Here is a 26587-nt window from a genome sequence, read left to right as displayed (position 1 = left end):
ACATTAGGCTCTGTTGTTGAACAGTGGGAGGCCATTACCTCATCGCTAAACCCGACCCCCCCCCCCCCTTACACCCCTCGGTGGGCACTTCTCGCCAAACTCAGCGGAGTGTTTCCATTAACTAAACTGTGAACTCGCCACCTCTCCACACACAGACAGACACACACACACATACTGGTACATAGAAAACAGATATATGCGTGCACACACACACACATACGCGCACAAATTCATTTAAAAGCATATATGGGAGAAACACCAAAAGCAAAGTTGGCTAAACTTGCGAATTCATTTGTATTTCTCAGCATAATACAAGAGAAAACCCTGGACTCCCTCTGAAAATCAGCTTGTCAGCCAAGTTACCACGGTAACAGACGAATAATAGTTGAGACAATATTAGAATTGCTGCTACATTAATAGTAGGAGAAGTCATCAATCTCCGTCAAATGAAACAACATTTCCCATACCTCACCACTCACTCACCCCCCCATCCAGAATGTGCATCCTATCTGCCCCTCTTTTTAGATTCATCCTCTCCCTCCATTCCCCACCCCACCTATCCCACACCCCTGATTCCCATGGGACCCGTGTGGTACCACTACCTGCATGTATGTTGAGCAGCTAAGCAACACCTCCGAGAGCCTATCCTGATTCTCTCCCTAATGGCACGCTATTCCCTATGTAGTGCACGACTTTTGACCAGAGCCTGTGGGGCACTGGTCAAAAGTAGTGTATGGTGCACTGGTCAAAAGTAGTGCCCTATAAAAGGAATAGGGTGCCATTTGGAACACATAAATGTTTCACGACAACACTGTCCTTGAAAGAGGAAAAGTGTGCAGCTGAGTTTGCACTAGCATCAAGCTGGGATCTCTTCTCTACCTGGCTACAGCACATGTCCTTTCTGTATGAGTTTTGAAACAGAGTGAAACGGGAAGGTACTACTGTGAACTGTCCAATAACAAAATGTAGCAGATTTTCTTTTACCGTTGTAAGACATATTTCTACGGTGTGCCCAACTGAACAGGACCCAGGCAGGCAAAAGTGCTGATTGCAGCTGAGTGAGCAGGAACACGCTGGGTTCTCCTCTCTACCTGGCTACAGCACCTGGCCTCTCTGTGTGAGCCATTACCTTCCGCCCAATAACCATGGCAGGGTGGAACACTTTGGGCCATCTTCACTAGTTTTTGATAATATTACTGCACTGTTCAGGGAAGAGCGAGTTTGAGATTTCAGATCTGGTCTTTGTGGCACATGTATTTATATACACTGCTCAAAACAATAAAGGGAACACTAAAATAACACATCCTAGATCTGAATGAATGAAATATTCTTATGAAATACTTTTTTCTTTACATAGTTGAATGTGCTGACAACAAAATTACACAAAAATGATCAAATGTATCAAATGTATCAACCCATGGAGGTCTGGATTTGAAGTCACACTCAAAATTAAAGTGGAAAACCATGCTGATCCAACTTTGATGCAATGTCCTTAAAAAAAGTCAAAATGAGGCTCAGTAGTGTGTGGCCTCCACGTGCCTGTATGACCTCCCTACAACGCCTGGGCATGCTCCTGATGAGGTGGCGGATGGTCTCCTGAGGGATCTCCTCCCAGACCTGGACTAAAGCATCCGCCAACTCCTGGACAGTCTGTGGTGCAATGTGGCATTGGTGGATGGAGCGAGACATGATGTCCCAGATGTGCTCAATTGGATTCAGGTCTGGGGAACTGGCGGGCCAGTCCATAGCATCAATGCCTTCCTCTTGCAGGAACTGCTGACACACTCCAGCCACATGAGGTCTAGCATTGTCTTGCATTAGGAGGAACCCAGGGCCAACCGCACCAGCATATGGTCTCACAAGGGGTCTGAGGATCTCATCTCGGTACCTAATGGCTGTCAGGTTACCTCTGGCGAGCACATGGAGGGCTGTGCGGCTCCCCAAAGAAATGCCACCCCACACCAAGACTGACCCACTGCCAAACCGGTCATGCTGGAGGATGTTGCAGGCAGCAGAATGTTCTCCATCTTTGGAGGGAGTTGAAAGTCTGTGTTGCCCAGCAACAGCCCAAAACATCACTGCTCTAGAGGAGATCTGCATGGGAATGGGCCAAAATACCAGCAACAGTGTGTGAAAACGTTTGACCTCTGTCATTGCCAACAAAGGGTATATAACAGAGTATTGAGATAAACTTTTTTATTGACCAAATACTTATTTTCCACCATAATTTGCAAATAAATTCATTAAAAATCCTACAATGTGATTTTCAGGATTTTTTTCTTATTTTGTCTGTCATAGTTGAAGTGTACCTATGATGAACATTACAGGCCTCTCTCATCTTTTTAAGTGGGAGAACATGCACAAGTGGTGGCTGACTAAATACTTTTTTGCCCCACTGTAGTTACATGTAGTCATGGCTCTATTTAGTACTGTGGACCTCCAATAGTCTGTCCTGGACTTGGGCACTGTGAATAGACCTCTGGTGGCATGTCTTGTTGGGTATGCATGGGTGTCTGAGCTGTGTGCTAGTAGTTTTAAAAGACAGCTGCATTCAACATGTTAATACTTCTCACAAATACAAGTAATGATGAAGTCAATCTCTCCTCTACTTTGGTCCAGGAGAGATGACATGCATATTATAAATGTTATATGTGGCTCTCTGTGTACATTTAAGGGCCAGTTGTGCTGCCCTGTTCTGGGCCAACTGTAAGTCCCTCTTTGTGGTACCTGACCACAGAGCTGAACGGTAGTCCAGGTGCGACAAAACTAGGGCCTGTAGGACCTGCCATGTTGATAGCGTTGTTAAGGAGGCAGAGCACCGATTTATTATGGACAGACCTCTCCCCATCTTAGCTACTGTTGCATCAATATGTTTTGACCATGACAGTTTACAATCCAGGGTTACTCCAAGCAGTTTAGTCTCCTCAACTTGCTCAATTTCCATATTATGCATTACAAATTTTAATTGAGGTTTAGGGTTTAGTGAATGATTTGTCCCAAATACAATGCTATTAGTTTTTGAAATAATTAGGACTAACTTACATATTTCTTGCCACATATTCTGAAACTGACTGCAGTTCTTTGTTAAGTGTTGCAGTCATTTCAGTCGCTGTAGTAGCTGACGTGTATAGTGTTGAGTCATCAGCATACATAGACACACAGGCTTTACTCAGAGCCAGTGGTAGGTCATTAGTGAAGATTTTAAAAAGTAAGGGGCCTAGACAGCTGCCCTGGGGAATGCCTGACTTTACCTGGATTATGATGGAGAGGGTTCCATTAAAGAACACCCTCTGTGTTCTGTTAAGACAGGTAACTCTCGATACACAATATAGCATGAGATGTAAATCCATAACACATACATTTTTCCAGCAGACAGAATATGATTGATAATGTCAAAGCTGCACTGAAGTCTTACAAAACAGCTCCCGCAATCTTTATATTATACATTTCTCCCAGACAATCATCAGTCATTCGTTTAAGTGCCGTACATGTCAAATGCCCTTCCCTATAAGCGTTCCAAAAATATGTTAATTTCTTTACTGTGAAATGGTAACAGATTGATTGGTCGGTTGTTTGAGCCAGTAAAGGGTGCTTTGCTATTATTGGTAGCAGAATTAATTGTGCTTCCCTCCAGGCCTGAGGGCACACCCTTTCCTGTAGGCTTAGATTGAAGAGATGGCAAAGAGGAGTGGAAAAACAGTCTGCTATCATCCTCAGTAGTTTTCCATCCAAGATGTCAGACCCAGGTGGCTTGTCATTGTTGATAGACAACAATAATATTTTCACCTCTTCCACACTCATTTTACAGAATAAAAAAAATGTCAATAGTTGTCTTTCATTATTTGTTCAGTTATGCATGGATGTGTAGGTTCAGAATTTGTGGTTGGCATGTGATGCCTAAGTTTACTAGTCTTGCCAGTTAAATAATCATTAAAGTATCAATGGGTCATGAAAATATCAATGGGTTTTGTGATGAATGAGCCATCTGATTCAATGAATGGGGCCGAGTTTGTCTTTTTGCCCAAAATTTAATTTAAGGTGCTCCAAAGCTTTTTTACTATCATTCTTTATATAATTTATATTTGATTCATAGTACAGTGTCTTCTTATTTCTGTTCCGTTTAGTCACATGATTTCTCAATTTACAGTTTGTTTCCCAATCGGCTGTACAGCCAGACTTATTTGCCATTCCTTTAGCCTCATCCCTCTCAACCATACAATTTTTCAATTCCTCATTATTAACCGTTTTTACAGTCATTTTCTTAATGGGTGCATACTTATTAGTAACTGGAATAAGCAATTTCATAAATGTGTCAAGTGCAGTGTCTGGTTGCTCCTCATTAAACAGCAAATATTCCTTACATATATGTATGACCTCTTATACACTATATTAGGCCCAGCCTTTGGAACTTTGTTTTTCCTAGGTATAGCTACTATATTATGATCATTACATCTGATGGATTTGGATACTGCTTCATAGCAGATTTCTCCAGCAGTAGTAAAGATGTGATCAATACATGTGGATGATTTCATACCTGTGAATTCCACTCGGGCTCCCGAGTGGCAGAGCGGTCTAAGGCACTGCATCTTAGTGTTAGAGGTGTCACTACAGACACCCTGTATCACAACCGCCCGTGATTGCGAGTCCCATAGCACAATTGGCCCAGCATCGTCCGGATTTTCATGGTGTAGGCAGTCATTGTAAATAAGAATTTGTTCTTAAATGACTTGCCTAGTTAAATAAAGGTTAAATAAAATAAAGAAATACATTTTTTTGTAAATTACCTGGTAGGTTGACTGACAACCTGAATCAGGTTGCAGGCACTGGTTACAGTTTGAATATTTTCTTGAGTGAACAGCCTGATGGAAGCCAGTCAATATTTACATCACACACAAAAATAGACCTCTCTGTTTATATCACATACATTATCAAGCATTTCTCACATATAATCCAGATACTGACTGTTAGCACTTGGTGGTCTATAGCAGCTTCCCACCAGAATGGGCTTTAGGTGAGGCAGGTAAACCTGTAGCCATATTACTTCAACAGCATTTGACATGAGATCCTCTCTAAGCTTTACAGGAATATGACTCTGGACATAAACAGCAACACCTCCACCATTGGCATTCCTGTCTCTTCTGAAGATGTTGAAACCATGTATTGCTACCACTGTATAATTAAAGGTATTACCTAAGTGAGTTTCAAAGATAGTCAGTATATGAATGTTATCTGTTACTAGCAAATTATTGATTGCATGAACCTTGTTTCAGATTCAGATTCAGAGTGTTTAATAGTAATATGTACAGGGTTGCCAGTGTGATTGCAGGGTACAGTAAAAATCTTAGGCTTCGAGCTTCAACATGCAGGACTAAGTGAAATCAAATAATGAAAATGGTCATAAAAATCAACAATAGAAATAGAAATAGCACTATATACATAATAACAACTGTGGCAGTGATGACTAAACACATGTCCATTGGGTTGGAGGTTGAGTAAAGGCTATTGAGGGGTTGTGGTGGGATGGAATGACCACAGGGGAGCACCATGACTATTGACTGAAAAAAACCAACACAAATTGTAATGAAAAAAGTAATAATATACATTAACAACTGCAATAGTGATGAATGCCGTTGGGGTAGGCTATATGTTAATCTGGACTGTTTTTAGCACTTTTCTGAGATTCGTGATTGTTTTTATTACTTTACTGGGAGGCTTATCAGAGGTAGACATGACAGTGATATTTATGTCTGAGCTGATAGTGCAGGCTGAGCTGCACACAGTGGACTTCCGACTAGGGCAAACCACCTCAGTGCTAACAGTATATAACTCCGGTTCATAGGCAAATGATTACTGCAGACAATAGCTGTAGGATTGACAGAGATTGTTCTGTGGGTATTTATTTTGACAGATGCATATTGGGAAATACTATGCATAGTGCATGCATTTAAAGGCTAAACATATAGGGAACTACTGTGCATAGTGCATGCATTTAAAGGCTAAACATATAGGGAACTACTGTGCATAGTGCATGCATATAAAGGCTAAACATATAGGGAACTACTGTGCATAGTGCATGCATATAAAGGCTAAACATATAGGGAACTACTGTGCATAGTGCATGCATTTAAAGGCTAAACATATAGGGAACTACTGTGCATAGTGCATGCATTTAAAAGCTAAACATATAGGGAACTACTGTGCATAGTGCATGCATATAAAGGCTAAACATATAGGGAACTACTGTGCATAGTGCATGCATATAAAGGCAAAAAATATAGGGAACTACTGTGCATAGTGCATGCATTTAAAGGCTAAACATATAGGGAACTACTATGCATAGTGCATGCATTTAAAGGCTAAACATATAGGGAACTACTGTGCATAGTGCATGCATATAAAGGCTAAACATATAGGGAACTACTGTGCATAGTGCATGCATATAAAGGCTAAACATATAGGGAACTACTGTGCATAGTGCATGCATATAAAGGCTAAACATATAGGGAACTACTGTGCATAGTGCATGCATATAAAGGCTAAACAGTAGTTGGAATGGTGTAGAGTTATACCATAAACCATTGATTGCATTTTCTGTATTCTGTATTTGCTCATGTATATTGCTGTGTATATTTGCCTAGGCTAGTGTTCAATTGGATAGGATGTCTTTACATCTGTACATGTCAAGATTGAGATTTCTCATATAGTGGTTGAATCATCATTCTTGTCTACGTTTTGCCTCCATAACCAGACAGAATTAAACACGTTGCAGGCTACTACCTCATACTTTGTTAATAACTGTGGATATTTATTCATAAAATAGATCAAAGTACAGTGAAATGTCCTAGTTTCTTCTTTCAGATGAGTAAATACTGTAGTAAATGCACCCCGCACCACTGGAACTATTATACAGGTTTCCTCTCATTCCAATTAACTGAAGCCAACAGACTGTAAGGGGGATATTTTCAGTCGGGTGTTCCCAGAGGAATGAATCATTCAAATCATTAGACCCAGGTTGCCTGGGTTGGGGTAAACTAACCAAGGCTGCATCCCAAACGGCATCCTATTCCCTATATAGTGCACTACTTTTGACCAGAGCCCTATGGGAAATAGGGTGCCATTTGGGCCGTAACCAAAGAATTACTGCCATGTAAACACATGCAGACACCAAACAACCCCAATCCAACTTACCAATTGTTGACTTGTAGGATCGTTAACCCCGTGTCCTGGGCCAGTTGTTTCTTCTGTTCTTCCGAAGGGTAAGGATGCTGTTTCAACGAGAAAAAGAGAAATAAAGAACTTATAAATATAAAGGAAATAGTAACTGAAAGAAAACAAAAACAAAAAACATCTTTTGTGTTGTTTGTGTTGTTGTGCCTAAAAGCAGTGCCGGCTAATTAGCGTGAACAAACGGAGGTGTGGCTCCAAAGACTCATTAGGGCAATATGAAATGGAGCATAATTAATGGTGTGTGTGTGTGTGTGTGTGTGTGTGTGTGTGTGTGTGTGTGTGTGTGTGTGTGTGTGTGTGTGTGTGTGTGTGTGTGTGTGTGTGTGTGTGTGTGTGTGTGTGTGTGTGTGTGTGTGTGTGTGTGTGTGTGAGCCAATTAAAGAATTTAGCCGAGTGGAGAAACAGCTAAATTTATTATGAGTGCTACTGGTGCTTTGCACATGTGCGCGCACGCACACACACACACACACACACACACACACACACACACACACACACACACACACACACACACACACACACACACACACACACACACACACACACACACACACACACACACACACACACACACACACACACACACACACACACACACACACACACACACACACACCCAAAAGCTCCTGATACACCCTAGAGTAGGTTGAGCTGGTTCTCTTAGCGGTGGGGGGATATAGATACAGGCGTGTGGAGTGTGTGTGTGTACTCGGGTGTAGAGATGGGAGTGTAAGTCACACGGGAAGAATCCCAATGCTTTTAACAGCGCTCCCTGTTCTATTTACTTTCCCCTCCTACTCCCTAATCTGACAGAACTGGATAGGCGAGCACTACATCAGTAACTAAAACAAGCCTGTGGCTTTCAACCATCTCCAGACCTCTCAAGTCAGTGAGAATATGGGAGCTAGGATATAGGTAATGAGCTCAAACTGTGGATTGAGCATAAGAGGAAAAGGTCCAAACATCTACTGTCTCAACGCTTCATAACATTGAATGTTATTGAACATTAGAAATCAGACAACCACTGTGAACAGTTCAAACCATCTGAGATGCCAAATACCCGCAGGCCAATTCCACATAGGCACAAAGGTAGAAATGACACTTTACACCTGGAGAACATTTATCTACCACATCCTTTTTCTGTGGCGACAGGGAGAGGCTCTTTGGTGTTACTGAGTTATTATCTTCGCCGCTGAATCAATTGGTAATTGTTGCCTCGCCCTCTTGTTTCCATGTGATTTGATTGTAGGTAATTGGCTTAAACGGAGTCTAATTCGCCACAGAAAGTGATCATCTCGGTGTCGCCTCATCAAATTGTCCCTCACTGTCTGCCGGACATGTTCCATGTTCCTCCCAGTGTGCCTTTGTTCCTGAATAACGTGGTTAATTCTAGCAACTAACAGAAGCGAAAATAGCAGCAAAACATTTATGAGAACATTTGAAAAACTCGCCTTGAACCAATCTCTACACAGACATTCAGAAGGAAAAACAAGTTAAGATACCGTAACATCTTCCCAGAACACAAAAGTGAAAGCACAGTCACACGCGCACACACACACACACACACACACACACACACACACACACACACACACACACACACACACACACACACACACACACACACACACACACACACACACACACACACACACACACACACACACACACACACACACACACACACACACACACACACACACACACACACACACACACACACACATACATACACACACACATAAGAAAGGCTGGTAACCTCAGGCCTAATTTCAGAGTTTCCACTCCGGGACCTAATCCCGACCCACCCGCTCATTATGAATTATAATCCTGTTAGCAAGGACTAGAAGCTCTAACCGTCCCAGAGTTAAGGCGGGCTATCTCCAACCCTGTAATCAGCACTGAGGCCTGGGTCCTGTTCAGTAGGGCACACTGTAGCAAAAGGATTTGCAACAAAAAACATAAAATATGTGTTCCTATTGGAGTTCAGTACCACCCCTTTTTGTTCTGTTTTAAAAGTTTTCTCCCTACTGGACATGACCCTTGCCCTTGACACGAGGAAGATAAAGTTGCCTCTCAACGCTGATCCAAAGTCAGTTTGTGATTTTTCACTGTAACGGTTACCGTTAGGATTTCTAGCATTTAAAGCTGATCCTAGATTTGTGCCTATAGGGACATTATACTCGGAGCACTCTGACATGAGTGGCGACACAGATCTGCTACCAGCTAGCAGCCACTCCATGCTCAGGCAAGAACTGCGCTCTAGCATGCTGGGACACATCGAAACCATGCCTTCCGGGTGAATGGCTAACTGACACCAAATCTCCAATGAGACGGAGGACACCAACAGCAACAAAGTAGTGCAGATCAACACAAATATCTGGGGGAAACAGAGCTGCACTAAGGCTTAGCTCAATCAACTAACCTGAAAATGAATGGAACTTGGCTTAGCTTCGAAAGAATTTACCTGAAAATTAGCCTAACTTAGCTTAGAATTCCAAACAACTGACTCTACCTGGAACTGAAAGTACCTTGTCTTATCTTTCAAGCAACTGGCTTTTAAAAACAACTAACCCTACCTGAAAATAAAAACTTGGCCTAGTTTCCAAAACAACTAACTTTACCTGAAAATCAATGTAACTTGGCCTAGTTTCCAAAACAACTGACTACCTGAAAATGAATGTCACTTTATTTCAACTATTAGCATGGAATACTACAACTATCAACAGTCAACAGGCCTCTATGTCCCTGCCTCTCCCACTCCACTTCCAGCCAGCCTGACCACTCTGAGGGGAACACCCCGTCGCCATGCCTTTCAGCACCACATTAACAGCAACAGAGGGAAGCATAATCAACCAGGTCGATCCTAGCAGGCAGGTCTAAACACATCAAATGGAAAGGGGGCTTTACTGTCAAACTAGCAAGAGAGTCCGTGTTGGAGGGGTGTTGGTTAGAGGAGGTAGTAAACACACACACAAGCATATGTGCGAGAATACGCACAATGCCGTACGCACTCACACATACACACATGGACATACTGTACACATACGCACACACACACGCACATCATACACTCTTCCACTCTCCTACAACGCAATACACTACAACTCATATAGTGGGCCCTGACTTGCCTGGTGTCGACCACTAAGTGGCTGCCGCTGGGCTGTGGGTTGTGAAGCAGCCTAGGTGGTGACAGGCCAGCTGAACCAGTCTCCCACCAGCCTCCCACCTAGCAGCCAGCCAGGCAGGCAGGCAACCAGGCAGGCCAATGAAGGCCTTAAACAGGGCCCAAAGCCCCAGGCTACATTCCTCTGCTGCTAGCCCCAGCGATGTAGCGCGCCAACCAACCCCCCCCCCCCTCTACCCCCCAAACAAGGGCCTCTAATGAGTGGGAGTACCTACTACTGACCAATCTCATTAGTAAACGGCAGTAACAGAATACGTGGCATTTCACGGCAATGTGGTAAGAGGGGAGGCAGGGGGGCTTGCCACTCTGTTCCACACCTGCTGGTTGGAGGGAAGGGTTGCTGTGAGCAAATGGGGGTTTGAGCTGCGAGCTCTTTGAGTTCACGACTGAACGATCAGACCGGGCCAATTCAGGAGAAGTTTTGGGAGGGTGATTATGTTGTTTACTGGACCAGTAAACCTGTTAGGAGGTTGTAATTACTCCTCATTTGGAGTGAGGAGCTGCTCAGAGGGCGGTCGGTCCGGCACACCCACAACCTGGCACAGCTGAGTAGGACGGGGCGAGAGGTGAGAGGTGAGAAGAGCGGCTAAATAGCGGAGCGTAAACGTACTGTATCTGAACCAAACTTAAGCACCTATTCCGGGAAATTACCCATTTTTTAAAACTTGATTTTTGTCATCTCGATCTGCAGAGTTCACCCACCTTTATTTAACACTGCATCCCTAGAGGGATCCCTAGCTTTAGATGGGATGTAATTGAACTACAGTAAGGCTAAATACTTCCAAAAGCATCCAATGTGTGTCCGGCTGCTATTGGGAAAAGCAATCAAGACAGAACATGAATTGCAGAGCAACACCACGCTGCACCAACGGGTCAGGTTTAACTGCTGAACTCATCTCCAACGCACCGCCTATCAAACTAAAGCTTCCCCCATTCACTGTGTAGTGCCATCTGCCAATCTCCTCCAATCTCCTCTGTCCATCAGCCCACTTCTCCTCACTTCATTATTTGTTCGGATCTAAACACATTTACCTTGTCAGAGAAAAAGGCCCCGGCCAGTGATGTATGTGACCACATGCTGGACTTCTGGGGAGGTCAATAAAAGCGACCCCCGCTGGGCGCTGAGTCCCAAGCCCCTGGAGGTCCCTGGGGGCCTGTCAAAAAGGTAATGGATGATGTTTTCACTGCAGGGTGAGGGACCCAGAGAAAGAGCGAAGACCATGCCCTGACACAATGGGGCGCCAGCATTGGATAAATGAACTCAGATGCCCCACAGGTCTCCTAAAAATACCATGTTTGGCTGCCCCTTCTTTCTGCTCCTCCCTTCTTTGTGTGTGTCTCAAATGGTACCCTATTCCCTACATAGTGCACTACTTTTGGCCAAAGCCCTATGGGCTTGTTGTGCACTATGTAGGGAATGGGATTGCCACTGACTCCAATAATCGTCTTCTCATTACTTCCAAATATTTCCCTGGAACTCAAATAACTCAAATGGGCATCGAGAACAGAGGAACTAAAAGAAAGGTTTAAAAACAGTGGCGAGAAGAACTTCAGATATTGCTATCCCAACAAAGGGGCGCATTCAGCTAAAAAGAGAAGGACATATTTTTAGTCTGAGAGGCCGAGACGCGATTATACACCATGTGTAATGTTCTTTATTCTTTAATTGGGTGGCGCCAACGATTCTGAGTGCTTGCTTGGATAGAATTAAGGAATAATCAGGAACCGTAAGCCCGGGGACTAAATTGAATTTACAAATATGAATATGGATGGATTGATTCGTCACACGTACATGAGTGGCGCTAGTCGGGGTGGTTTGAGGGTGGGGGGGAGGACAGTAAATACACAGTGTGTATAGGGAAGCCCAGGGACTTTTTGGGTGGGCAGGAGAGACCAGTCGGGCCATAGTAAATTTGTAATTTGTATCATTGCATGTCCCCGATCTAATGACATCAGGGCAAGACCGCATTATAAATGTGCCTTTGGGTAGACGGGGGGAGGGGGAACGGGGAGGGGGATGGGGTTGGCTGGCTACCGTTGCCATGGGACAGGGATTCCCTGCCAGGGTATAGGCTGCTGTGTGGCACACCACAGTTTGCTATAGGTGATTGGCACGTCAACATCCAAGGTGGCTCTGGCAACAAACGACCAATGACGAATGGGTTCAAATGACCTGTCGAACTTTGACCTTTGATGATCCCGGGACGAGAGGGGATGAGGTCATTTCAGGGGCTTCCTGTGAAATGCTAGCCAGACTCTTTTTTTCTGCTTAGGAGGACATTATTTTTTTTTCAGAGGACAGGAAAGCAGGAGAAAATGTTTCTGCATGGGTTATGTGCACTCTAAGGTTCAGGAACTAGCCCATCTCCAACCTACTTGTCTAACTGAGCAGTTTGCCAGTTCAGAAGTTCTCTTCACCTCTGTGTGACCAAAGCATTCTGTAACTCACAGATTTGGGTGTTTTTTAAATTACAGGTAACTTGTCATTTATTCAAACCCAATTTCAATAAACAAAGTTACAGTTCAGCTTAGCGACCCAGTACAACTTCTTTCCCACCTGTTTCTGCTCAGGTTTGTGTAGAATGTGCTTGCAGGGTTGGAGCACACGTTGTTATTGCAGCACATCTGTGAGCAAGAGGGTGGCAAATTAGCCTCTAATTGCATTAACAGGGATTATGCCTTCCAGTTGGTTTTTGCTTTTTACATGAAACACTTTGTAAAAAGAGAAGCGAGAACATGTGAAGAAAACAGCACGTGCTGCTGTGGTTTCTCTTTTACAAGCTGTGGCTCCCCTCTCACTCACAGGCTTAAATATTCTGTGCACAACTAAGAGAATAAAAAAGAACAAATGGGAAAAAAACGAATTATTAATAAAAAATGAGGGAGGGAGGGTGCTTGCTAAGCCCTCCCTCACTCTTCACCCCGCCTCCTACCCCCCTCACCATGGTTACGACCCGACAATTTAAGTAGAACCTCCCACAATGTAGTGGGCATGGCAACAATCTGAACGCCTGGGTTTCGTCCCATTACCCTATCACATAATTACCTTTTCTTTGGGGAGCTGGGGGGATGAAAAGAGGAAGAAAAGGCCTGTGGTTCCCTGCTGGAGGGGCAAGAGTGCGCCCCCCCCTTTCTCACCAGTATTCTTGGTACACACATACGCACACACACATCCGCAGCCAGCTTGCTAGACCACATGCATGAATCTTTACCAAGTCCTTGAGAATCGATACGGTGGAAGTGGAAGATACTGTGCTCATAGTTCTAAATACGACTTAACTGGCAATGCACACAAACACACACACAAACACACACACACCAACATTTTACTCTCCAGAGAACCTGGGAATGTCTATGGTCAACTCTCTCTCCCTCCCTCTCTTCCTCCCTCTCTCTACCTGGGTTATCTCTCCTCCCTCTCTCTCGCATCCCATCTGCTGCAGGCTGCAGCCACCCCCGGGTTCAGTGGTAGGTCCTGGCGGCCACCTTGACCCCCATCGAGACATCCCGATTTAGCCTCTCCTTGTATGGAGCCCAGACAGAAAAAGGGGGGGGGAAATGCCTGCATAGCAAAAATCCTCTCAATGTTTCTCTCTCAGTGCCTGCTGGCCAATTGACTAGCTTTCTAGCTTTGGCCAAAGCTGTAAATCAGATATGTCTGTGTCTGTCAGATATGTCTCCCTTTAACAGTCTGTATCCGTGAGACGATGGACACAGAAAATATGGCCTCTCTTTTTACTGCTACTTCCTTCTAGCTCTATTGGATGGTGTGAATGTGAACCAAAGTATTTTCTCACAACTCACTGCACTCGTAGCGACTGACAGGAGAGTTAGGGAGAAGTTATCAACATAATAATTATCTGACAGGAGAGTTAGGGAGAAGTTATCTACATAATAATTATCCATATAGCTTTGACATGACTAGTCAAAAAAACACACACACGTACACACCCGCATGCATGGTTCAGTTTGACAACTTCGGGGGAGTCATTTCAAAAGTAATTTCAACAGCCAAATCCTCCTAAACCTGCTAGGCAGCAGGGGGAATGTCCCCTCCCTCATCGCTACATTTCAGACTTGTCACAACAACCCTAAACACCCATAAAGTGTAACTGAGGCTAAAGGGCATGACATGGAGCTCAAAATGGCCGCCGGTATTGAGGTCTCACTGCTTGGCTTCTAAGAAGTGTAATGGTGATCCACCACTCTACTCACTGTCAAGTGCTGGAAGAGCCACGCCCTCATGATGTTGGTGGCCACTTTAGGGAAGATTCCTCGCTTCTTGTTGTGACGATCCCTCTTTTCCTTGTCAGGATCGTCATCGTCCCCAGTGCTGGGAGAGGCCACCCCGTTGTCCATGCAGTCACCTGTCCAAACAAAGGCAACAGTTAGTGTGGGTGGGTGGTTCCATGGGGAACTAAGGAGAAGGGTTTAGGACATTTCGGCTCCAACCTGGCAACCGACTATCTCCTCTTGGACAAACAGACAACGACTGCTCGTTTAACTTCAGAAATGTTTTTTTTTACTCTATTTCCCTGGGTTGTGGGGGGAATAAGGACAGACCATTCTGCTACAACCTGGCAACCGAATATCTTCTCTTGGACAACAGTCAACAACTGCACATTTCTCTTCAGGAATTCTAACCTTTGAACATAGCTTCTCTGGGTTGTGGAAGGAATAATGCTTTCCTGGCCTTGTTTAGCTGAATGTGTTTAGTTGGTGCATTAAAACAGAAACGTTTTCAACCAAAAGGAGAGAAGTCTGCTACAGCATCTTGGCCAAAAGACAGCAACTGGTCATTTTTTCTACAGAAATTCTACCCTTTTACACAGTTTTATCACTGCTCTGATTATATTGATCAAACTGCATGATGCTGTAATAGAGTTACTGCTACACAGTCTTTCCGAATGCGAGGAGAAAGCTCTAAAGCTGAAATACGGATGGATCTGGTGAAAAAGATATTTCTCCCCACATTTCAAACGATTGACTCATCATCCAAGAAACCTTCACATATTCATCAGAAGAGAGCGTCTGAACGAATAGGTTGAGTCTTCAATGTTCCATACAAAGCACTCCATGTACCGTACACGCGATGCACCAAACCTCCCCGGAACATATATACTGTATATATATTTTTGAAAAGAGTTATGAATATGCATACATCTCAGAGAGCTTTTAAGCCCAGGGGTTGAACTCTCTGACTGCACTGTGGATTTGATATGACCCACCCAGAGCACCATCTGCCCACCCCCAAAATCCATACAGTACATCTCCAAGATATCACAGACCTAGTGTGCGTCCCAAATGGCACCCCATTCCCTACATGGTGCACTACTTTTGACCAGGGTCCATAAGTACTGCACTATGTAAGGAACAGGATGCCATTTGGGACGCAGGGGTAGTCCAAAACCAGCCAATGATTTAATGCCCAGTTTATTCCTCTCGCTGTTTTTTTCCCGCTAAAGTTCGTCTCTTATGTTTACTTAGCTCCCATCTGATCTGGGAGAGCTACACTGCTGGCCATGGGTTCGTAATCCAAAATGTCTCATTGGAAGTGAATGCTCCTTCGATCTAGACTGGTCTCAGATCAGTTTGTGCTGCCTTGCCAACTCATATGGTTATTGTCTGGGGCACAGCGGGGGCTTTGCTAAAGAGGAACTGGATGAAATGGTGGATTGAAGGTAGCCTGACCATAGATCTCTCTGTCCTGTCTTGACAACTCTACCATAGGAGTTGGCAAGACAGCACAACATATCTGGGACCAGGCTTCCTTTGATCCAACACTAAGTCCATTTCATCTTTACCAAAGCCCCCACTAACTGCTAACCTTTCCAATTACAATTACAAATCATGTCGTACGCAGTATTTTCATCACTTTTAACAGCAACAGGCAAGGTTAGAGACTGTCAGTTAAAGCAGAGCAGAGCTGGCATATGGCAGCAACTACCGACCACATTAGTATAATACCAGTGGTGACTTCACTAGCTGGGAGGTTGACTTCGCTTAGGCTTCTCCTGCCATTACCTCCACCGCCAAAACAGAGGTGAGACTCTACTGGGACCGACAAGAGTCTGAGAAGGTGGAAATAATCATAAAAATTATGCTGAAGTCCATAAACAAGCTCTCGGCCTCATTAGGGGGACGACGGCGGGCTCCCTCAGGCTGATTTACACTCCGCAATGTGCCGTGTCACGGCAGCATTCTCTAGCCCAACACTACGAGGAGAAATACGTCGCCGCCGTGGTGACTTTGGACCCAACCTGCTAATGGTTTGTGATAGCTCCAAGTTTCACAGCGACAACCTGTGTACCGGGTGGAGACGGGGACAGGGACGGGGACGGGGGGGGGGGGGACATGCTTCTTCGGCGACTAGAGCTGCACACGTCAAATCCTCCTCTACATCCAGCTATGTGTGACTGTGAAGGGGGGTTGTGTTAGAAGGCGAAGGAAGGAGCAAAGCGCTGCAGTGACTCTGGGAGGTCTCTGGAGAAAGTGGTGGTTGCACGGGAAGTCACTGCTACTCTCGGCTTTCCTGTCTGGCTTCCAGTGAAAGAGTGAGGCCATACAAAGGAATTTGTTTCCCCTTAAGAAAGAAAAAAAACTCTGAACACGAAGTTAGCTCAGCTGTGGTTATGCAGCATTGACCATGCCCACGCCAAACCAAAGGATTCATTGCTCATCCTCACTCTCTTTCACTCTCTCTCCCTCTTCTTTCTTTTATTTCCTTTGCCCTCATTCCATTCTCACCCTTTTTTCCCCCTTCTACCGTTCAATATCGCCGCTTGCTCCTTTCTGTTCCAGCATCAAGATTCGGAGGCACAAAAATCCACTTGCACTTTTCACGCAAACATTATAAGTCAAGCTGTCAAAGCTTGGCGCTCGCAGCAGCTGCTGGCCTGCTCAATTGCTGAGCTTTTCAGAAGTGTTTGCACAAAATGTTATTGGCCATGGTCTGGTGCAAGGGGCCTGGGAGGAGAGAGGACCTTTTATTTTGCACCAGGCTTCCACCATTGGTCCTTTCTTCTAAGACACACTTCCCTATAGGAGCAAGGCAGCCATGTGACCATTGTCGGCCAATCCAAGGGTCTGTGAAGAATGGCCTCGATGCTCAGGCCAGGCTTGTGATAACTTCAAGCAACCATGGGCAACAAAACACGGACAATGCACAAAGAAAATATTTAGACAAATTGACTACTTGTCTTGGATGGACTTTCTCTATCGGCTACCAGCAAGTTCAAATGAACAGAAGCTAAATGTTTGACCAAACTGCAGACATCACCATAGCGATGAACTAAGTTGTTGAAACTGTTTGCCTTCTTTGGGACATTATTTACCAGCTTTCTCTTTGTTTTCTTTCTTCCTCCTCTTTTTCCCAGCACTGACACCTCCCCTCCCTACAGGTGTGAGATCGTTTTTCTTTCGGTTAAAGTGGGAGCTAACAAATCTCTCCTCAGGTATGTATCAGATTTTTCCGGAAAAGTCGGAAAACCATGACTATCCAATGGTAGCTTCTCTGGTCCTCTAGGCCTATCTTCGTGATGCAAGGAACCAGTGTTAAGGTATCACTGGACTACATACCCCAATATGGATCAACCAAGAATCCACTCTCCAACAGAAGCTCAACCAATATGTTTCTGTGGAATACTTCCATTGAAGGAGCCACAATTCTCCAACCATCCAAATTGGGAATAAAAAGGGCATTAGGAGTGTTTGTGTTCTGGGCCTTGTGTTCTGGCTGTGTGACTGTATTTGTGTTTGGGAGTTAAAACACACAGATATCCCCGAAGCAGTCCACCCGTGGCGGTGCTAAACTGAAAATGTATTCTGGAGATAACAAATCCCCTGAACGCTTGTTGCACTTGGCACACAAGCAGCACTTTGCAAATGGCCCTGGTAATAGGTGATACACATCTGACTGAAACTATTTGGATAGTGTGGGGGAAGTCCACAAACCCAGAGCCCTGCTCATAAAGACGGCCAATAGCAGAGGAGAGAGAGTCCCTTTTAGTCTTCTTCTCTACCTCAACCATTAGGAGCTGCCTAGCATTTAATGTGTGTGTGTGTGTGTGCGTGTGCGTGTGCGTGTGTGTGTGTTGCTCTCTGTTAATACTCTTTCCCCATGTCCAAATAAAAGAGGCGCAGAGGCTGGTATATAAATCGTCGCTCAGTCGACTAGAACATAATGCGCCCTTTCTTCCAGATCCAGTCCCAGGCTGAGCTCCGCATTCACATTTTTCTGTCAACCCTCATCATTCACTCGTTCTTTCTCTCTGCTGGCTGTCTTTCTATTCCACATCACATCCAATCCAAACTCGACAGCGTGTGACACTCACTCATTGGCTTGACATCGGATCAGTCCCAACACTGTCTCACTAATCTGAAAGGACTTGATAGGTGAAAGCGATAATGGTGGACACCTTTCTAGTATTTCTACCTGTAAGTGAATCTGATCTGTCCCAGAACTCTAAAATAGCTTCCTCGTTCCTCCCACTGATATGATAGTATACTTTAAAAGACAAAAGCAATAATGATGGACACCTATCCAGTTCTTACCTATCAGTGAGTCCTTACCTTCTTCACTGTTGTTGTCCCCACTGTGTGACGTGTGTCCCCCACTGGAGGGCCCGGGCGTCCCCGCCGAGCGAACTGACGCCGTGTCATCGTGGTCTCTGCTCCACGAGATCTGATTGGATGACATGACACTGATAATCAGACAAGAAACTACAGTATGCATACGATTAACCACAGAGAACGTGTCAATGGTCTATTCGTCATATAGAAACCAAGGGCTTTAAGTGAGGTCATCCATAGAGAATAATCCACAGGCGACTGATTAAAAGAGATGTGAATGGAGACCCAAGGTATGTTGGCACGAAAGCCTCATTCTTAGTTGCCTTACATATCATATCCATATCATACGCAGTACATATCATGTGGGGGGGGGAATAGCCTGTAGACATTTCAAACACACAGCTAAACAGCCCTGTACACACTGGCTAGCTACTCCCCTCAGTTGGCGGTGCATCGTGGCTAACTCATTGCTAACTCCAGGTCAGAATGCAAACCCTATAATTCATAATTGTTTTTGACCAGCAAACGAATAATAATAAGTCCTCTTTGGGAAGGAAAAAAAATGAGAAATATATATCATGTATTACGCTGCATACCAAGAGAATGCTGTCAGGCTGTGGTAATCTAGAACATATGGTCAGAACACAAATGGTTTAAAGCAGCAATGGCCAACTCCAACAAGAGGAGTTCCCAACGAAACGAGCAAGGGGGATAGAAGAAGGGGAGTGAGTATAGGGCTGAAGAGATTTGTTCAATCCGAATGGACCGCTCCCGAGAGACCGAGGGTGACAAGTACCGAGAGACACACACACACACACACACACACACACACACACACACACACACACACACACACACACACACACACACACACACACACACACACACACACACACACACACACACACACACACACACACACACACACACACACACACACACACACACTCGAACATGTACACAAACACACATGCATATACACTCACACACCGCCACCACCTCCCAATATCCACCCATAACCAGTAGGTACTCCCTAAGCAGCCCCACTTGAGAAGAGAAATTAAGTGTGGAATTAAGTGTGAAAATGGTACACTATTGGGCTAGAGGTGTGGGGACAAAGTGCCTGCAAGGTAGAGTGGGTGTCGGGCGGGCGGGTGCTGTACCATACATGGACTTATGGGTGGGAAAGTGAAGGCTGGTGGGACGGGTTATTGGGTTGACCTCCACATCCAGGGGCTACACTTTAGTGTGCTGCTTCATAATATATGCCATCTAGCAGACGCTTCAATCCAAAGCGACTTACATTTTAGTATATGTAACCCCAGCGGGAATCGAGCCGACGGAACAGGCGTTGCTAGCGCTACGCTCTTACCAACTGAGCCACACATTTTGTTAAATCAAAATCATAAATTACGAGTGCTTATAAGACTCAGGGGACCTGTGCTCATCATTGATCATGTTGATTGATCGATAATAATAAAAACACTCTGGCAGGTGACAGCGCAATCAAAGATGACCATCAAAGTGCAAATCAGCAGATGTGATCAAAGTACTACTGGAGGGAAGTCTCACTACCTGATGGAGGTGAGAGGATTGAAGGGGATGCATATTCATTTCTGGATATAAAGTAGTGTGATTCATACTAGAATAGACCATAGACTTGGATAGAGGGTTATTTTATAATACAGAGCTTGGAACCCTGTAGTAAAGTGAATGGGACACTCAGAACATCTCAACAACCGACTAATATAGGCTTGGGAGGGTGTTTGAAACTAAACACCGAGACATTTGAGTTGTGCGCATTTGACACTCCACTAAACTGCTTGGATTTGTGCTCGTTGCTTTGGTAAATAAAGGGTTAAATGGTTAACAAGTCGCTGTGTGGCTGACATGGCACCCGGAGGAAGGGACTCCATATTCCTAAAGCCTTGCTCAAGGGGTGGGTGCAACGTGACTTCAAAACTTGCTTGGTTGCATTCACACGAAAAAAAGAGCAGATTTGGCTCCACACCTCTCGTCCCATTTTTGATCAATGACATCTTTTTCGAGCACATGCAGCACAATGAACATAATTAACACATAAAGACACCATAAAATATCATAATAACAATTAAAATGTTTACCATAGTCCCTCAAGGCATTTATTCAAGAAGTAATATAGTAAAAGCCAAGCATTTGTTCACCGGGATCCTTACTTCAAACAAGTTTTTTCCAAATGTCCGAAAAAAAAACAATTTATTATGCTTTGTTCTCAAACATTGTTCTCATTGTCATTTTGTCAAATGTTAGGCCTACATTTAATATTTGATTTATTTTAAAGTCACTTATCAATCTATATCACAAAGAGGAGGCCAACAATTTCCTAAATTATATTTTTTTCATTGGTCTCTATTTTGATAAAACGATCTAGACAGCATAAAATGCGTGCGAAGTGTTCTCTGTATAGGCCTACAATTCAAATGCACTTAAGTTAATAGACGACAATTGTATTAATACGCACGTAATATGCAAGAGCTTACCTGATCAAGAGGCCCAGACGATCTTGTAAAATCTTCACTGTCAGATTTATTTCCACCGTCCCTGTCGTCTATGACCAAATCAATGGGCATTTTTCCTTTCAAGCAGCTGATGTATCGATGACAGAAATTATCGCATAGCTCGTGTACCTGCAAACACGGAGAACAACCAAACATGTATCAAAACTGAGTGAACACTATACCCTACAGGAAAGCCCTAAAAAATGAATGTAGATGGTAATAATCAGTGTTATTATAAGGACTAGCCTACCCCTCGCCTTGTGACAGGCCTAAATTACTATTCAAGCAAATTGGCTTAAAAAATAGCAGAACTATATTACATTGCATACATTTTACTTTACTTGTAGTAAAACGAATGATTACTTTATTTTTCTTAAAATTTTATATAATTGAGCGATAACTGTAGGCTACTTTAGCAACTTTATCTCCTCCCTAATAAAGGCTCAACATGAGCAATATGGCTACTTTTATATAAACGCCCTCGACAAATATTTTGCAAGCGCATCCATCAATGACAACATTATCAACGCCATAACATAAAAATGTTATTTGGGAAACCAAATATACTACCACCACTATTACACCTCTACTACGGAGTTATAGCCCAATGCTATGCATCATCGCAATCGACGGTGATAAAATATCCGATTTTTACAGCAGCAGGCCTATCAGTCACACCGTGCATGAGATGGTTATGAGTAAATATACCTTCTCCAGCTCGAGCAGATGAAACCGTAATACTTGAATTGCTTGTATCATCTAGGAGGAAAAAGTTTGCAATAAAACATTTTTATTCACATTTTGGATCATGACATTATTATTATAATTATGGGTGCGTGTGCGTGCATGTGTGTGGGTGTGTGTTTGCACGCGCACGGCCATTAAAAACGTGTCGGCAATGGATCAGGATCAACAGGATTAAAATAATTAGCATGAAAGCAAACAAACTTCATGACAAGAAAATCTTTTGACAGATTACGATTACACAAACGTGTATCTGTTATGACACCATTAATAACAAGGACTGTGATAAAGTCAAATTCACACTTAAGTGTCGTCTATTGTAGACAATGAGTGAATGTAGTCATTATCCAACTGTTCGATACTGTTCTCGTGAATGGCCTAAAGCATGTGAGTTCTTACCAAATTATCAATTTCTGGATTTGATGAAAATATAGGCTTTTCTGATCGAATCTGAAACAAAAGTGTTACAACATTCACTGTTCACTGAGCGTCATACATAATTCATAACGATTTGTGTTCACATGCATCGGACAGCTTGCGGCTTACAAAGTTTTCACAATGCAGAATTACAAAACATGTACCAATGCACAACGGTTATTTACCCTACAATATACGAATTTGAACGAATTTGAACTTCAACAAAACAAGTAGATAGATATGTCAAACCTGTTTTGAAAATACTGCTATATCCTCATTGAAAGACTCCGAGGAACACACGTCGCCTCCAGCGACCCCAGTTTCTCTCGGCGTGCAAGTTGCTAATTCACATTTTTCAAAAATCAGTGCTAGAAGTGGGAACAGGGGATGCCTAAAAGGAAGAGAGGGGACATTAACGCTGTACGCCGCCTTGGAAAGTTTGCGAGTCTGTACAGGCCCAAACTAAGAAAGTAGGTTACATCGAGTTTCAATCACATTGCCTACTGTTTTCAGTTGAAAACGTGCAAACATTCAGAAATGTAACAGCACAATAATTACATAAAAGTAGGCCTAGTCTTACTGCATGACATGAGTTGGTCATACAGGCATAACTGGTCGTACGGCATCCTCAGCTCTCGAGTGTCTTATTTAGAACACGATTCAACATTTTAGGACAACGAAATAACATGTTCTTCAGTGAGATTAACTCAGGCAAAGAAATACACGATGAACTTTTCAATAGAGTTCAAGACAATTCAACTTGGCCTGAAAATAGGCCTATATTATGGCACACAAATATAAACAACACTGCCTACACATTTGTTGAAGTAGGCAGGGTAGTTTGAGAATGTGTTTGATGTACAATTGTTTAAATCTGAGAGTTGGATTTACAAACATTTTGGGAGTTCGGTTATCCAACTCAACCCCTGGCTCCGGCTAAACAATAGAATACATCCATATCATGAATTTTGTGAATGCAAAATAACATCACATTTTGACTGAAAGCCAAATGCAAACGAAGCGTATGGATCTTTTTCGAAAACTCAGGTGAGAATGTCATAATGAAACATTTCAAAACAGATATACAAAGTTTAAATAAGCCTATATAGCACCGTGCATAATGACCGAACACAGAAGAGGTTGTAATTAGCGAGAATTTCCCAAAGCCTCCCTCTCTCTTAAACTTTCATCGCTCACATTTGTGGTGCTTGATTTCCCCAATGGCTGTACACTTTACGTTGGCAGTAAAATAAACGTACCCGTAAATGGCATCTTTGTCTCTTTTTATAGCGTCGTTGACGGAGGAGCCCATACTGGGCGGTATGGCACTGGCGTGTGTGGAGTGCGGGTACTGGTGCGAGTGGAACTGGGGCCCGTGGTTCAGGTGAACCGCCTGCATGGAGCGCGCTGCATGAGGGTCCCCGTACATAGTCGAGGGCAGCCCTACTCCGTCCATTCCATAGTGGGGAAGGTCTTCATACTGTCAAAAGTGAAAGATAGAGAATATTCTAAAATAATAACCATTGACACCGGTGTGCAACCTCTCCTGGTGTTGAATGAAGGCCTGTGTTGATAATAGCTAAAGTAAAAGAAATCGTGTAATAATACTGACAATAAAAACGAAATATAAAGACTAATAACAAGAAAAGTATATTAACAACAATAGTAAAATAGCTTAAATTATGTTGTTGGCAGTCTATACTAATAATAGCAAATAAGTCTAGCCCTACAAAATGAGTATAGAAAATAAGTGCTAATGTGTTAGGTATATGGTGCTAATAGTAGCCTATCGTATGTTTAGTGGTAATAAAAGCCTATGTTGATCACCTAATTGAGAATCAATGGAAAATGTTCATTGTTTGTGGATTACGTTGGATCATTAACATTTTAAAAAGTTCTGAAAAAGCAGTTTACTTTTATATGTCTAAAACTTTCAAACGTTTTGGGTCTGCTTAATTCTTTCAGGCGATTAGAACTGCAGGGTCTTGCTTAGACAAAACAATATCACAAATGTATACACTTTTCTGTCTGTATTCTTGCTGATATTTCAAAGAAATCAAATATTGTTTTGTTTATCTTGACAAAACTAATAGTTTAAAGAAACAAAACAAAATAACAGATACATTTTAGATAGGCTAACTGTTCATGCATGTCTACGTGGCCTATCTAACTATTTCGAGTATATTTTGAGAACGTAATCACATATGTTTTATTCTAAATGTTGAATTTATTTATTTGGATGTCTTATATCAGATAAGAATGTATAAATATTATGAAATGTTGAAAAGGACAGTTATCAACAAACTAAACGCGAAGCGAACATTCTCTCCATAATTATCATATCTGTACAGACTGAAATTTAATACACACAAAATATTTGTGAAATGTCGTCCATGTTCTTATTACCAAACTTACATCATGTTTTTTGTAAATCGTTTAAGTTGATGTGTAACAACTTGGTTATAGCCTACATTAAACACTGGACCCCCAAAGACCGATGCGGCGTTTATGAAAAAGGCAGAATATCAAAACACATGTCATAATAGTGGGGTAAAATTCATTATGTGATGAAGTCTGCAGTCTGTAGTTCTTTCGACAATATGAAAATGCAATTGTTTATTCTACTCACACACGCTCAAATGCTGAATAGTAGGCTAGCATGTAGCATAAGTATATTTGACAACTTATAGCTCTACCAAACATCATCTTATTGCATAGCTGCCTGCTTGTTGTGCCATACAAATGAAAAATTACGCACAGTAATCAGCCACGTCTCAATTGTAGCTTTATTGCCATTGCTAAAAGTTATGTCAATACGCACCCGTTGCGCCATCGGCCTGTCACTCTAGCCGATTCCAATCGGACTCTAAACGTCTTCTACGAGGCCAGGGCTGAGGAAAAACAAAGACCTAACTCCAATTGCAAGATTAGGAATACAGTGGTCGTCTCTCCAGAGAGGATGGTTGCCAGACCGTCAGCATAAGTCCAGCTAAAGACAAAAACACCACAATCCAGTATAGCGCTCCTTCGCTTTCTCCTGGAGACCGTTCATAAACAAGCGACACTGGCTACGACTTCACGCTTAAGACTGGTGTAAAATGCCCCTTACAGAAAAAAAACATTGAGACTCTAGTCTCGCTCAACAAGCAAGCTGTCAATCAACATCGAGGTTGTCAAGTTGCTTAATTAATGATGACTCGTCGCGCTCTTCCTTCACTTCAGATATTCATGTAGAGATGTTCAAAAACAGTCCCCATCGTCTCCTCGATCACTTGCAACTCCAGTGAAGGTTTTCTTTGATGCAATACCATCCAAGTGGAGATCTGAAGGAGGAGGGGTGATATTTTCTGACTTTGTTTTTCTTAAAGGGGCAGTCCACTGTCCGTCCGTATGTTGGTAGATCCCGATGTGCAATGTGAATGCCGTGCCTGGTTCTCCAAATGCGCACGTGTGTGTGTGTGTGTGTTGTTGTAGGGCGCATAACGCAGAGAGGGTAGCTTTGATCAATTTGTGCAAACCCGGAAGTAGTGGTGGCCATAACTGGTCACGTATTGGAATGGGCCACATCAAGTGGAGGCGTTTGAGAACTGAAAAAATAGCAGATATTCAATCGCATATAAGGGTTGTATTATCTGGTGCTCAGCTGGACGTTTTGTTGTGGAAATGACTAGCATGCCTTAGGTTTATTTAAAGAATACATATAAATATTAACAAACGATAGGCTATAAATAGGCAAATAACTGACCATGAATAGATACAGCTGTCCATTTTCCACCCAAATAAAAGTAGTCTAACAATTAAGCTATTCACTTTTTTTCAGGTTTATAATAACACTAAAATTATTTTCTTGGAGGTTGTGTGTCAGAATTTGACACTCCTTAGCAGAATTGATTGACATACCTTT

The 26587-nt window shown here is 43.1% G+C and overlaps 1 protein-coding gene across 2 annotated transcripts in view; it reads right to left on the bottom strand.

The window, feature by feature from the left end:
* LOC124002953 (homeobox protein Meis1) overlaps window positions 1–26100 on the bottom strand; it is a 35917-nt gene extending 9817 nt beyond the window's left edge. For both annotated transcript variants that reach the window (XM_046310813.1, XM_046310814.1), the window contains exons 1-9: window positions 25505–26100; window positions 23943–24163; window positions 22933–23074; window positions 22666–22716; window positions 22231–22281; window positions 21505–21651; window positions 18986–19097; window positions 14630–14781; window positions 7189–7265 (exon numbers count right to left, since the gene is read on the bottom strand). In XM_046310813.1, the coding sequence (XP_046166769.1) occupies window positions 7189–7265; window positions 14630–14781; window positions 18986–19097; window positions 21505–21651; window positions 22231–22281; window positions 22666–22716; window positions 22933–23074; window positions 23943–24163; window positions 25505–25516 (965 nt within the window). In that variant the 5' untranslated portion in view covers window positions 25517–26100. The remainder of the gene's footprint in view (window positions 1–7188; window positions 7266–14629; window positions 14782–18985; window positions 19098–21504; window positions 21652–22230; window positions 22282–22665; window positions 22717–22932; window positions 23075–23942; window positions 24164–25504) is intronic.
* Window positions 26101–26587: the final 487 nt, after the last annotated feature.

The sequence above is a fragment of the Oncorhynchus gorbuscha genome, linkage group LG18 (assembly GCF_021184085.1).
Source record: "Oncorhynchus gorbuscha isolate QuinsamMale2020 ecotype Even-year linkage group LG18, OgorEven_v1.0, whole genome shotgun sequence".
Classification (NCBI taxonomy): domain Eukaryota; kingdom Metazoa; phylum Chordata; class Actinopteri; order Salmoniformes; family Salmonidae; genus Oncorhynchus; species Oncorhynchus gorbuscha.
This window is presented reverse-complemented; position numbering and strand designations above follow the sequence as displayed.